This window comes from Ipomoea triloba, chromosome 9, assembly GCF_003576645.1.
Source record: "Ipomoea triloba cultivar NCNSP0323 chromosome 9, ASM357664v1".
Taxonomy (NCBI): domain Eukaryota; kingdom Viridiplantae; phylum Streptophyta; class Magnoliopsida; order Solanales; family Convolvulaceae; genus Ipomoea; species Ipomoea triloba.
This window is the reverse complement of record NC_044924.1, coordinates 9,777,647-9,791,516: the sequence shown is the minus strand read 5'-3', so window position 1 is coordinate 9,791,516 and position 13,870 is coordinate 9,777,647. Positions and strand designations below refer to the sequence as shown.

The following is a 13,870-nucleotide window of genomic DNA, read 5'->3' as shown; positions in this document are numbered from 1 at the left end:
TAGGGGAAGGGTCCATGTAAGGAATGGAATCTTGCACAGGGCCACTGCAAGCTTACACAGCTACATCCAATCCAATCTTCACAGCAACTCAAAAGGAGATCTTGTCCTTGCAGTTCTACACATCTGTGGGCCATGGTATGCATGTTCTCTATGTATTAGGCTGCAGCAATATGCATTTAAATCTTCTGCAATATAAGTCCTGAAACACTTCACACCTTACAAAGGGTACAAGAATTTATCCGCCACAGACTTTTTCTTTGCATACATATTCGTTGCCTGAAAAAATTTTGGAACCTTATTCGCAAGATTAATAGCGGAACTTTTATTATATTTTTTTTGGTGGGAATTGGAGGAATCCACTATCTATGATGTCCTGAAACCTTCAAAGTCGTTTTCTCTTTCCTATGGAAGATTCTGTTGACTAAAGCATCTTGTACCTGGTGTTATATACTTGCATACATATAAGGAAATGGTAGAAATACAGTAGAGATATGCTTCTGCTGTTTGAAGTCCAGCATTAAGAAAAGCTAATGCATCCTTTCTTTAATAAGTGCTATTTTTCCCTTGGTTATCAGGTTTTGATATGCTGCAATACTATATAATTTGTCATATTAGCTCGACTGCTCGAGTATAGATCCCATGGGCAGAATAAAAAATCCAACTATTTTCTAGCCCAGTCCCTAATCACTTCTATTTGCTTGCAGATATTGGTTTGCTATTTATTCATAACTGCATACTTTTGCTAAAGGAAGGAGCTTCAGTATTGTTTTCCATAAATGACTTGGGCATGGAGCTTGCTGCCTTGAGCATTGATTTCTGGAAGCTAATCAATGCTGCTCTATATATTAGTTCTTCAGTTCCAGGTATAGTGCACCGTGAATAAATATAGCTAGCGTCAACTTGCTTCCAGTATCTTGGTTTACAATTATTCTCTCTCTAATGAACTTTCTAAGTGCTCTTTCTGTCATAATCTGCCACCAAAACAATGAATTTGAGTTAAGAAAAATGAAAGAAGATAGAAAGAAAATAGCATAAGAGATGCTTTCCTCTGGCTTAATTTGAAGGCCAGGAATAGAATTTGGAATACATTCCTTTGTACCCTACGGTAAGTTTGGTACTTATTCGTCCTGGACAGAACTAAAATAGTGAGAAGAGGGGCCTCGGTTAAATCATTTCAATTCTAATGGTATAACATTGGGACCACTTCAAAATGTAAAAATAAAGGATTGTACTTTGCTTCCATACTTGTGTTTGATGTAACACATGACAACTTGCAACCAGAAGAAAACCGCTTGCTTTCCCTAGACTTGAGGCTTAATTGGCTTTGCAGATACCCTGTATGAATCTACCTATCATTGCTGCTCATTTTTACTTCTATTCTTTTTTGTGCTTGCATTGCTTAGGTCATGCCTATGTGTGAATTCATCATATTTTTTTTTAAATATAATTTTCTTTACCTGTGTAACATAGATGCTTTTTCTTGTAAATAAAATTTGTAAAAGAATGGTGTTCAGGTTTTTTTTTTCAGTTGAAAGCTATTTGATAAAAAAGATTCTAATTATTTCACATCTGTTTTATTAAGTTTCCAGTTATAAGCATGCACATTTCTTTTAACTGTGCAAATTGAGAAACAGAGCCCTGTAAGTTTAATTTTATATTTTACTTTTAACTGCTATTGGTGGATGATATTGTCATTTTATGGATATGGTGAATGTTTCAAATTCCATGATTAATCTCTGTCCATAGATCTCGCATAATGGAAATAGTTGGAGAATAAATAACTATCAAAGAATATTATCAACATGATCAACAGCTAATGCAGAATAAATTCTAATACTAAGCAATGATGAAGAGGTCTGCTTATGATCACTATTTCACTAATGCTACAAGTTGAAACCTAATTATTCATCTTAACAAGGACATAATTCATTGTTTATTTAAGGAATGCTTCATGGTCTCTAAAAGAAGCATATGGAGATTAATTCGAACTTAAATGATTTTTTAAAACCTGAAATCAATTACAATATGCTGTGAGGTGAAAAAAAATCTATTCACTGGAACAAAATAAGGACCTTAGTTCCATTTGAACTTTTTCCGGAAAGATGAATTGATTCTGATATCTTAGGAATATTTTATGCTGTTTGGAGGAATCTATTTGCTACCTTTAGGAAAAGTGCAAAAGCAGAATTCTCCAAGTGTTCTGTTGGCATGTGGATAGGAATGAAGTGCAGATGAGGAATGATATGCTGTGCTTCAAACTTTGTTAAAGTGAAAATGTGCATATATTTCAACCATAGCCAATATATGAGTTCTCTTTGGTCTCATTAAGAAAATCTTTGATATGGGTTGTGTTGCATGCTGCATGCTTATGATTCTCCATAACTTTGGATCTTGCAGAAAACTTTATTTGGGGGAGGCAGGCAGGCAGCCTCAACCCTTAAGATTATTAATATTTCTACTGGTGTTTACTTCAGTTGTCATGTGACATAAATGTGTTCTGATGTTAAGGCAATGGAATACCCCTTTAAGATGGCCTATCATCCATGATGGTTTGCCCTTATTTGTAATCTAAAATTTACTGTCTCTTACGAGATATAAAGCTCTTGATTGCTTCTGTCTAAGATTTTTAGCCTGTTTTATGTTGCTGCGTTAAAACCATATATAGAATAACCTTGTAATAATTAATTTTCATTTCTTGTCTGTATGAAGGACCCAATCTGTTTCCAAAATTGGACAACTAAAAGTACTTAAACTGTCCTTCCTTGATGTTGCCATAAAGCCATAACTGCTGCTCTCTCTGGTGCCTGTACGGCATGCAAAGCTTTTGCTATTCTATTCTATTCTATCTTGTGTTGTATTTCCTGTGCACTTGTATCAGATTCTCCACTTTAGGGAAGAGAGAACATGGGCTGCTGTTCTTTCTTGTACTTGCATTTTCCTTCGTAATTTTACTTTTAAGTACTTGATGAAGCTCTGATCTGAGAATCATCTCATGTTTTTCTGCACTGGTCAATCATTAGCGGCGACAGGTGTACAACACACATTGGTGGCTGCCTGTTGACCCCAGGTGAAGGCATTAGCCAAGGAAAGGGCAAATTAAAAGAAAAAAAAAGCACAGAAATGACCACAGGAATGATATTCCTTGTGGGAGAGACAGAGAAGAAAAGTAAGATTCTGGGAAATGGAATGTAAGCATCTTAACTCAAAACTAAAGCATGGGTCGTATTCTCAAGTCAAGAATTTTTGGTTATTCTTTCCTCTTCAAGGCCACGAAAAATGGGTTCCTCTCCTTTACCTTTTATCTTTAATCTGCTTAATACATTTTCTGATGCTTCTCAACATTGCATATAATCAAATATTTATTCCTCTTAAGTATGCCACCCTCTTCTGTCAAATATTTCTGATGCCTTATTTTTGTCTGTGCTTATCAGCTAAATATGCTCTCCATCTTTGCAAATGGGCAATGGCTAATCTGGTAACCACTTCCCTGGGAGATGCTCCCCTAAGCCTACAAATACAACCAATCCTTGCTAAACATGAGTTAACATTGTTCCTCCTATGTCTCTCATGATAACCTGCATGGGCAAATGTAATGAGACACACAGATGCCACAGGAATTATGGACTTTTTAAACTTCTCTTTATTATTATTATTAATAGGGAAAATCTACAACTGGAACTTTTTGCACTGGGTACAACCATATATACTTTTTGGATTGTATTGCGTATTGTCAACATTTGTCTTTACAATATCTAATACCATCTGTGATTATACTCACCTACTCGTGTAAAAAGCACCAATGATTGACCAACACCTTACAAATTTTCATTATTATTATTTTTTTGTCATGAAATATATGACTATAAGAGGGATGTGGAATATTTTGTGAGTGGTCACAGGCTATGGAATTATTATATATCTTTTGAAAGTTGAGGAAACTAAGTTGCACTGAATCTCTTTTGTTAAGGCATGGCTGTACTCTTTTTGATGTCCCAAGCAAAGTATTTTGATTTTTGAGAACTCCATGAGCTTTGTACTATATAGCAAACTTGTTGCATAAGAGAGTTTATTTAGGACCCCTCAGTTGTATAACCATGTTAGGCGAGGCGAGGGATATGGGAGTTAATATGGTTAATTTAATTGTCATTCGACATTAGCATTATAAATGCAAACTAACAATCATTATGTTGTGGACCATTGCCACATGTTTCACATGCAATGGGTTATTGACATTATGGGTGGGAATAGGCATGGGTTTCAAATAGCGGCTTATGACTTGACTTAGCATATAAAAGGCCAAGCTTGAGTCTATATTAAGATTCATTTAGGCAAATAGGCATATGCTAGGCTAATCTTTTCAAGGCATATATGTGTGTATGTATGTATGTATGTATGTAAGTATGCATGCATGCTTGTATGTATACCAGTTCATATGGGTATCATTCTTCAAGTGAGAATATAAGGACTAATCTTGTGCGTTCGCTTTATTATTATTATTTGGATGACTTAGATTTGATATTTGATTTCCTAAGTTGATACGGATTTTTTGTTTTTTTTTTTTTGTTTTTTTAAAAATAAGTCTTGGGTTTTTTTTTTTTTTTTTTTTTTAAAAAAAAATTTGTGTTTTTTTTTTTTTTTTTTTTTAAAAAAAAATTTGTGTTTTTTTTTTTTTTTTTTTTTAAAAAAAAATTTGTGTTTTTTTTTTTTTTTTTTTTTAAAAAAAAATTTGTGTTTTTTTTTTTTTTTTTTTTTAAAAAAAAATTTGTGTTTTTTTTTTTTTTTTTTTTTAAAAAAAAATTTGTGTTTTTTTTTTTTTTTTTTTTTAAAAAAAAATTTGTGTTTTTTTTTTTTTTTTTTTTTAAAAAAAAATTTGTGTTTTTTTTTTTTTTTTTTTTTAAAAAAAAATTTGTGTTTTTTTTTTTTTTTTTTTTTAAAAAAAAATTTGTGTTTTTTTTTTTTTTTTTTTTTAAAAAAAAATTTGTGTTTTTTTTTTTTTTTTTTTTTAAAAAAAAATTTGTGTTTTTTTTTTTTTTTTTTTTTAAAAAAAAATTTGTGTTTTTTTTTTTTTTTTTTTTTAAAAAAAAATTTGTGTTTTTTTTTTTTTTTTTTTTTAAAAAAAAATTTGTGTTTTTTTTTTTTTTTTTTTTTAAAAAAAAATTTGTGTTTTTTTTTTTTTTTTTTTTTAAAAAAAAATTTGTGTTTTTTTTTTTTTTTTTTTTTAAAAAAAAATTTGTGTTTTTTTTTTTTTTTTTTTTTAAAAAAAAATTTGTGTTTTTTTTTTTTTTTTTTTTTAAAAAAAAATTTGTGTTTTTTTTTTTTTTTTTTTTTAAAAAAAAATTTGTGTTTTTTTTTTTTTTTTTTTTTAAAAAAAAATTTGTGTTTTTTTTTTTTTTTTTTTTTAAAAAAAAATTTGTGTTTTTTTTTTTTTTTTTTTTTAAAAAAAAATTTGTGTTTTTTTTTTTTTTTTTTTTTAAAAAAAAATTTGTGTTTTTTTTTTTTTTTTTTTTTAAAAAAAAATTTGTGTTTTTTTTTTTTTTTTTTTTTAAAAAAAAATTTGTGTTTTTTTTTTTTTTTTTTTTTAAAAAAAAATTTGTGTTTTTTTTTTTTTTTTTTTTTAAAAAAAAATTTGTGTTTTTTTTTTTTTTTTTTTTTAAAAAAAAATTTGTGTTTTTTTTTTTTTTTTTTTTTAAAAAAAAATTTGTGTTTTTTTTTTTTTTTTTTTTTAAAAAAAAATTTGTGTTTTTTTTTTTTTTTTTTTTTAAAAAAAAATTTGTGTTTTTTTTTTTTTTTTTTTTTAAAAAAAAATTTGTGTTTTTTTTTTTTTTTTTTTTTAAAAAAAAATTTGTGTTTTTTTTTTTTTTTTTTTTTAAAAAAAAATTTGTGTTTTTTTTTTTTTTTTTTTTTAAAAAAAAATTTGTGTTTTTTTTTTTTTTTTTTTTTAAAAAAAAATTTGTGTTTTTTTTTTTTTTTTTTTTTAAAAAAAAATTTGTGTTTTTTTTTTTTTTTTTTTTTAAAAAAAAATTTGTGTTTTTTTTTTTTTTTTTTTTTAAAAAAAAATTTGTGTTTTTTTTTTTTTTTTTTTTTAAAAAAAAATTTGTGTTTTTTTTTTTTTTTTTTTTTAAAAAAAAATTTTGTTTTTATCTTTTTTTTTTTTTTTTTTTTTTTTTTTTTTTAATAACTTAGGTGATCCCCGTAGTCTGATCCTAGTCTTTATGTGCGCACAAGGGATCCAATCTACTTCCAACATCATTGGGCCTTTTTCTCATACTGCACTATCACCTCCGGCCATGACCCTTTAAGACAAGCTACGAACCAACTATGCTAAACTCTAATGTTTTTGTTTTTTTAAAAATTGATGTAGATGTGGCTAGATTTGTTTCCTATTTTCTTGTGTCATCACTGTTGCAAATTGGATCCGCAATTTCTTCATCATCGATTGAGTGTATGTCCAAAGAAAGTGATCTTTTTTTTTTTCAAGTATAATATTGCGTATATTTAGATGTTCACAATTTATATACTGAATGTTCACAACTAAATATTCACAATTCAAATTGTGAACATTCAATATGTAAATTGTGATGGGTCCACTTGACCCGAGTCTATGGTATAACTATTTGCGAACTAAGGGATGGGCCAAACTAGTGTATCCTAATGACCTAATGGACGCTTGGTTTGGGGCAGATGGGCAAGATCTGGCCAAGGTACATTTTCCTGTGCCTATGAAGACCCACCCCAAAGGGAAAACAACCGATTCATCAAATATGGTCAAAATGAGAGAGTGCCAGAATTCAAACTTGATGCAAACATTCTTTAACCAGAGTGAAAATTAGAGGATTTTCTATAACACAGGAAATTATAAAAAGTAGAAAAATGAAAAATGAATTGTCTCTCAAATTAGTATAAACTCATTCGAAAACGTTTTGATGCTTTTTTTTTTTTTAATTAATCAAAAGTTTTAGAAATATTTGAGTTCGTTTCCAAATTAATTAAAAATTTGAAAATCTGTTTTCTGGGTAGAAAATAATTTTTTAAACAAAAAATTCAACCCAAATAAAAATTTCGAAATTGCATTTTAACCCATTTCTAAAATTTGGATCCATTTTTTAAGAAAAAAATTGGATATGCATTTCCTCAATCCAAAACAATGTATAGTAGGATATTGGTAAAGATGAATTCACAAACATGGAAAACATTGATATTCTTTAGTTTGTCCACTTATCTTTAGATGCACCTAATGAGTTTGATATGGTTAAATAGACCGGGATATATAAATACACCCAAATGCAATCTTAGGGCTAAGTCTAAGTATATGGACTTGGGTAATTGCAACAGTGGGTCGGACGATCCCGAGCTAATAATAAGTTAAATAGAAATTCAAAAGTTCCCCCACAGGCATTTAATGCGCTATTTATAGAGGTTAAGAGAGAGCACATGTCGATTGCCCATGCTTGCCATGTGTTTGTCATGCACTGGTCTGGTCAGCGGTGCCCCTAATAGGTATACGTGGGTGATGATTCCTAACAAGCCCATTTATGATGAGATTGGGCAGAGCGGTAATGGAGGTATTTGTCCTCTTGCGTAGTGGCATTTCGTTGGGGAGGTTCAGTCCGAGCACTCAGGTCAGGACTAATCTCATATGGCGCTGTGGGACAATTAATAATCTAAAAGGGATAACTATGCATCTCATCTCAAGTCAGATACGACCAAAACAAGGTCAATTCGGATCAGGTAGTGTTCTTTGTTCAATACGGAATACATACCGATAGATACATGGTCATATGTCCCGAGGGTTATTCCCTATCAAAGTTAATACCATAAATGGTCCTTTGACTATTGACATTTACTAATTTTTATCATCAATTTTCAATTGGATCATAAATGGTCTCTTGACTATTGACATTTAGCAATTTTCATCATTGACTTTCAATTTGACCATTAATGGTCCCTTGACTATTGATTTTGTTTCAAATTTGGTCATCAACTTAAATATCCATTTAATAAACATTAAATTTAAGGATAATAATGTAATTTTATGATTCTAATTAAAGAAATACATATATATTATTTTCTGCATTCTCATTCCTTGTGTATAACTTTCATTCTCTTATGTATAACTTTCATTCTCTTATGTGTAACCGCATGAATCAACCACACCCTTACCCTTTGTTTCACTCGATCCTTCCTGTGCCGCATTGTCTTAATTAAGCTGGCATTTTTACATGTCACTTTTCAGATTCTTAATTAAGGGCATTACTCTAAAATTAAGTCTTTGGAGATTCCTAGGTCCTTTACACAACCATCAAGATCACCTTTACTCCATAACATTCTCGATTTATACACTATTTTTTATTTTTTTTTAACTTGCTATATATAGAGGGATAGAATGCATATAAAATTACTCAGCTCTGAGTTCTGCTCTTCGAATATGGCTAAGTTTGTTCTCATTTCAATAACAGCCTTTCTCGCTATATTCAACCCCTTTGCTTCTTCATTGGTTTTACATAGTATGCTCTTTCTCCCTTTCTCTTTCATTGTAAACAAAACTGTTAATATATACTTCATTTTACATAGTTTGTTCATCATCTCCTTTGAATTTGCTTTGCTAATCGGGAAAAAAAAAATCGAAAAGGTGAAACCAATCAAACCACAATCGGATTTTGTTCTTTGCTTCTGGCTGTAAAATTAAACACACATATTTTTACCCTTTTATATTAGTGTTTCTTATTCGGTCTTCCTAAGTTGGGGTTAAATTGCAATCATTATTAATGGACATAGTCGCATTTGTGTGAACCATAAATTAAATGTACATTATTTGAAAGTACATAATTTTTTTGTATATTATCAAACAATGTACATTCAATATACAAATAATGTACTTTTAATATATTAAAAATATATATTGCATTTATGGTCCACATTGGGGTAAATTGGTATGCATGCAGATGAACATGATAGCAAGGTGAAGTTTGGGTACAGTGGGCCAACTGGGCCGGGCAGATGGGCCGACCTAAGCCCAGCTTTCTCAGAATGTGCAAAGGGGAAATCACAGTCACCAGTCAACATTCTCACCCACAGCAATGCTATTGTTCACACCAAGTATAAGCCACTGCTCATCCATTATGCTAAATCTCTGAATTCTACTTTGATCAACTATGGCTTCAATGTTGGGGTTAGTTCTTTTCTACCCTTTTTATTATTTTTGTAATTCATTTCAAATTTTAACACCCAATAGCTTTAACTCGGTAGTTGTGTCTGAGACTCTTTAAAAGTCGAAGGGGTATTTTAGTCTCATTATTTGCGATTAATCGATTGTGCATGCAGATACGTTATGGTGCAGAGGCAGGAATGATTGTTTTGGATGGTAAAAATTATACACTGAAGCAAATGCATTGGCATGCCCCCTCCGAGCACCGAATTGATGGAGTGCAGTATATATATCTTCCTAAACAGCTTTACTTTTCGAAATTAATTAAATGGCCTAATGCGATTACTAAAAGAATTATACTTTGATCCCGAGAACCCTCACTATTTCTATTCTAGAGATTTGGTGAAGAAGCTGATCGAGATTAATCATGGGATGTGTCTTATCTGATTATTGAATGTATATATGTATGCAGGTTTGCAGCTGAGCTTCACCTTGTCCATTTTGCTGTTGCCGATCACACTCTGGCTGTCATTGCAGTCCTCTTCCAATTAGGCCCCCGCCCTGATCCCACACTTGCTAAGGTTATTTATTTTTAATAAAATTATTTCGACTTATTTTGGGGTATTTGGTAAATAGTTGTTAACTAATTGAGTTAGTTAGTTTGACTAGTTGATAATATTAGCTGATTGTAAAAAGATATTTCGTAAATTAGTTGTTAATTAATAGCTGATTATATACAAAATGACTATTTCAAAAAGCTTATCAAAAAAAACTACTTTAAGCAACTTTTTGAATTTTAACATTTTAAAACAATAAGTTGTTACAAAAATTTAATTAATCAAACACTCATTAATTGTTTAACCAAGTCAAATAGCTAATAATGGTCAAACAAACTACAATGACTGATAAGCTAAGTATGTCACCAAGTAGGGCATGACATTTATTTACGTTGTCATAAATAGACTTAAGATTTTGCGTAGCAAACATAATGCAACATTTGATATGATTTTCCTCTCTCGATAAGCATATTAAAAGATGTTAGAGCCATGACAATTAATTATATAATAATATATTATGTTATTTTTAACGTACAATAGTAATTGTGTTTTTCAGGTTGGTAAACATTTGATTAAGCTGCCAAGGGAATCATCATCATCCTCATCAAAACAAGATAAACCTATGATTCCACTAGGAAAACTTAACACGCATCAAATAAGAAAATTGTTGCATAGCCACAAGTATTACAAATATTTTGGGTCTCTCACCACTCCCCCGTGCACTGAACATGTTACATGGGCAGTCCTTCCCAAGGTATATATACTATATAGTATAATATAATATTTAGAATTAAAAGTATGGAATATACATACACCAGTATCGTATGAAATCTTTTTTTTATTATATTCTGATTAAGGAATTGAAGTTTTGTTTTTGTGATGGAAAATGATTGCAGATACACTCAATATCAGAACGTCAAATTGAAGCATTGAGAGCTCCGGTAGAAGCTACATGCAAGAAAAATTCAAGACCAGTACAACCCTTGTATGGACGAAAATTGCAACTTTATGAGGCCCATCATCATCATAATTGACTCAATTACCTAATGTGTTTTGCCTCTTAATTTAATTCCATCAACTATAACTTAATTTGCATGTGATCGTACTCGTATAATGGATCAAATAAAAATTTATCTAATAACGCACGCATGTATAATAAAATAAACTAAACATGGGTATTACCATGTTTGAAATAATGAATTTGTTGTGCTAATAAATATTGAAAAAATATGTAGCATATTGGAAATATTTTATTGGTATATGCTACTTTTTTTTTTCCTTCTATTGTATGTGTGTTTCTTTGATTAACTTGTTCAAATTTGCCAATGCCCTCAAACAAGAGAAAATGATGATAGTGATTCTTAAGACTCTTGATGTTGACTTGGTTATATTAGTTGGATATTATTAAATATAATATAAAAATTGAATTAAATTATATACATCTTTACATTTCAATTAAAAATTTTCAAATATAAAATAAGTATTTCCACTATAAAATAACTCTCTTTAAATGGTAAAAATAAATATACAAATGTCATATCAAAAAGAAATTGCACAAATTTTTTTTGTTAGACCATAAAATGTTCTAATATGCCATAATTGTAGGAGATACGTTCAAATTCGTACCATACTTAGATTAATCCTTATTCGCATAGTACTAACTCAATTAAGGAAAAATGGGAAAAGGGAAATGTGCAATTATGAGTAAAGTAGCATTTGTCAAAAGAAAGACTTTTAGCTCAAAATTTTAGACATAGGACTACTAGTATTGAATTGGACGATATCATATCATTATACATTCACTAATTAATGTCAACGTTAATAAATTCCTATGCGGTGTAGTAAAAAGACGGTAAATTTCAACCATCACGTCACACTTTGACGGCAGTTCCCTTTGACGCCTCATCGCCGTTCCGTACCAAAAGCATCGGAAACCGCCGCGTTGATATCATTCGCTCCCCACGATTCTGACTTCCGGCCGGACGCGAACCGCTTCATTCCTCCCAAACCAGGCGGCTCAGCTAGCGGTTCAATACTTACTACTGGTACTTGACGACTTTTTGTCTCCTTCACGCTCTTCTTCCTTGACGGCGTTTCCTTTTCTATTTTCTCGGCCGGTTTCTTTCCCCGGTTGGATAAGAACACGGAAACTAACCGCGAGTAGAACCCGGTTTTAGATTTTTCTCTCCCTCCGACGCTTCTAGATTTTTCTAATTTTTGCGGAGACGATTTCCGGCGACCGCGCTTCGATCGCACTCTTCCTATGCACGAAACCTTGGGGGACGACGGTTCGCCTACCGGTTTCCCCATAGACTCCGCACGCCGCGGCGGGAAAAGACGGATATTCGCCGGTTTGCTGCAACTCCTCCGCATCGAGTCGACGTAGTTGTTCTTCTGAGTCCTGGGAAGCCCGATTATCGAAGCCTTCGATTTCACGAACCTCTGCGAACTCGAATTCGAATTCGAGTTCAAATTCGGGTTGAATCCTTTGCCGGACTCCTTACGCTCCAAAAACGCGTTGCGGTCGAACCAATCGAACTCAGCATCTTTCGATATCAAGAAGGATTCCGGCAGAAGATCCGGAGCCGTTCTCTTTTCGTAGTCGTCGGCGGAATCATCATTATCTCGCTTCTCATCACTTTCGACTCGGCCGTCTGCCAAGGTTTCACACGCAATTTTCCGGTCAGTTCCGCCGCCTGCACAGGCGGAGACTAGTGCTTCAAGATCAACTTGAGGCATTGTAGAGGGAGAAAGGAGGTAGACGGCGAGAGCAGAGATTTCTTGTGAGAGAAACCGATCGTAACGGCTTTGATGGTGGGGACGAAAGATTTGAGCATTTATAAATGGAATTATAACTAATTAATACACATACAAAATTAATATTTAATTAAGAGAAAATGAAACTTTTATTTATTTTTATTTTTAAAAATTAAACATAATCCTATATTAAGTAATCAAACGAGCCGAAGGCTAGATAAGTGTCCCAAGCAAGAAGACACACTAGGCTAAGAATCATTTATTTGAGCCAGGGTCGTTCCATTGAAAATAGACAAAAAACATAAAGATAATAATAGAGAGATAAAAACATAAGGGAAGAGAATTTTTTTTTTAACATTTAGATTTCACTATAAATCTATAATGATACAAAGAGATATGCAAGAAACATAATTCAAAAAGACCTATGAAATATAATTAAAGATAAAAGTCTAGAAGATCTAGAAAATTTCTTTAACTAAGGTAATTGAGTTGTATTCTATATGACAAAAGTGAAAAGTAATAAAAAATTTCTGTCTAAATATAATGGCATAAAATTCAGCAATTCAAAATTTAAATTAAAATTAGTGACATTTCCTTGCATATTTAAATACAAATTTATTCTCCCAAATTTGATATCAATTACTTCTAATTATTTTCACTTACAATTAAGACCAATATATAGATTCAAAAAAAAAAATATTTATCAAGTATAAAAATATTGAACTATATATAAAATATTTTTTTTAAAAAATTGTTGGCCCTGACGAGACATGGCCAGAGCCGACCTTGATCTGAGTAAGAGTGTGGTTAAACTGGTTCGTCGATTGGGAATAAAGCGACAATCATAACCAAGAAAAGAGGAAGGAATGTTTTTGCAATCTTCAAATATAAGAGCTCTGTATGTAAATCAGAGTGTTTGTTTCCTCCAAGTTATTCATTAGGGGCCTAATCCTCCCAAATATCATTCGTGTGTTTACAAATGTCACATTTTTCTTCATTGATACAAAATACAAAATACAAAATTTGTAAATATATAAGGATTGGTTTTTATAAGTGCATTGCCGACTTAGTCTCATAAGTACGTACTTTTTTTTTTTTTCTTAAATAATATTTTTGGTTTCTATATTTATACAAATAACAATTTTAGTTCATTAATGGTTGACGTGAATATTACTAATTTTTTATTTTTTATTAGACAATCATTTTGATTCTTCGTTTTATGAGGGGATAGTTTGACAATTTTGAATGCCAATAATGCTTATGTTAACTAGGGGTGTACATGAGCCAAATTATTTTTAGCTAAGATATTTATGTAGTTATGCTTATATAAGTTATAAAATTGTATACTACTACTACTCTTTATATATATATATATATATATATATATATATATATATATATATATATATAT

General features: G+C 30.8%; 3 protein-coding genes across 3 annotated transcripts; 2 read left to right on the top strand and 1 right to left on the bottom strand.

The window, feature by feature from the left end:
- Positions 1 to 3,182, top strand: LOC116030168. The gene is made up of 3 exons (XM_031272336.1): positions 1 to 135; positions 705 to 863; positions 3,021 to 3,182. Exons 1-3 carry the CDS (start codon positions 24 to 26, stop codon positions 3,059 to 3,061), a joined length of 312 nt encoding a protein of 103 aa, XP_031128196.1. The 5' UTR covers positions 1 to 23; the 3' UTR covers positions 3,062 to 3,182.
- A 5,234-nt stretch (positions 3,183 to 8,416) lies between these two features.
- LOC116030143 (alpha carbonic anhydrase 1, chloroplastic-like) lies at positions 8,417 to 10,919 on the top strand. The gene is made up of 6 exons (XM_031272304.1): positions 8,417 to 8,504; positions 8,943 to 9,169; positions 9,322 to 9,428; positions 9,618 to 9,726; positions 10,259 to 10,456; positions 10,599 to 10,919. The coding sequence occupies exons 1-6, from the start codon at positions 8,426 to 8,428 to the stop codon at positions 10,734 to 10,736; spliced, it is 858 nt and encodes a 285-aa protein (XP_031128164.1). The 5' UTR covers positions 8,417 to 8,425; the 3' UTR covers positions 10,737 to 10,919.
- A 685-nt stretch (positions 10,920 to 11,604) lies between these two features.
- Positions 11,605 to 12,441, bottom strand: LOC116029532. The gene has a single exon (XM_031271582.1). It carries the CDS (start codon positions 12,439 to 12,441, stop codon positions 11,605 to 11,607), a length of 837 nt encoding a protein of 278 aa, XP_031127442.1.
- Positions 12,442 to 13,870: the final 1,429 nt, after the last annotated feature.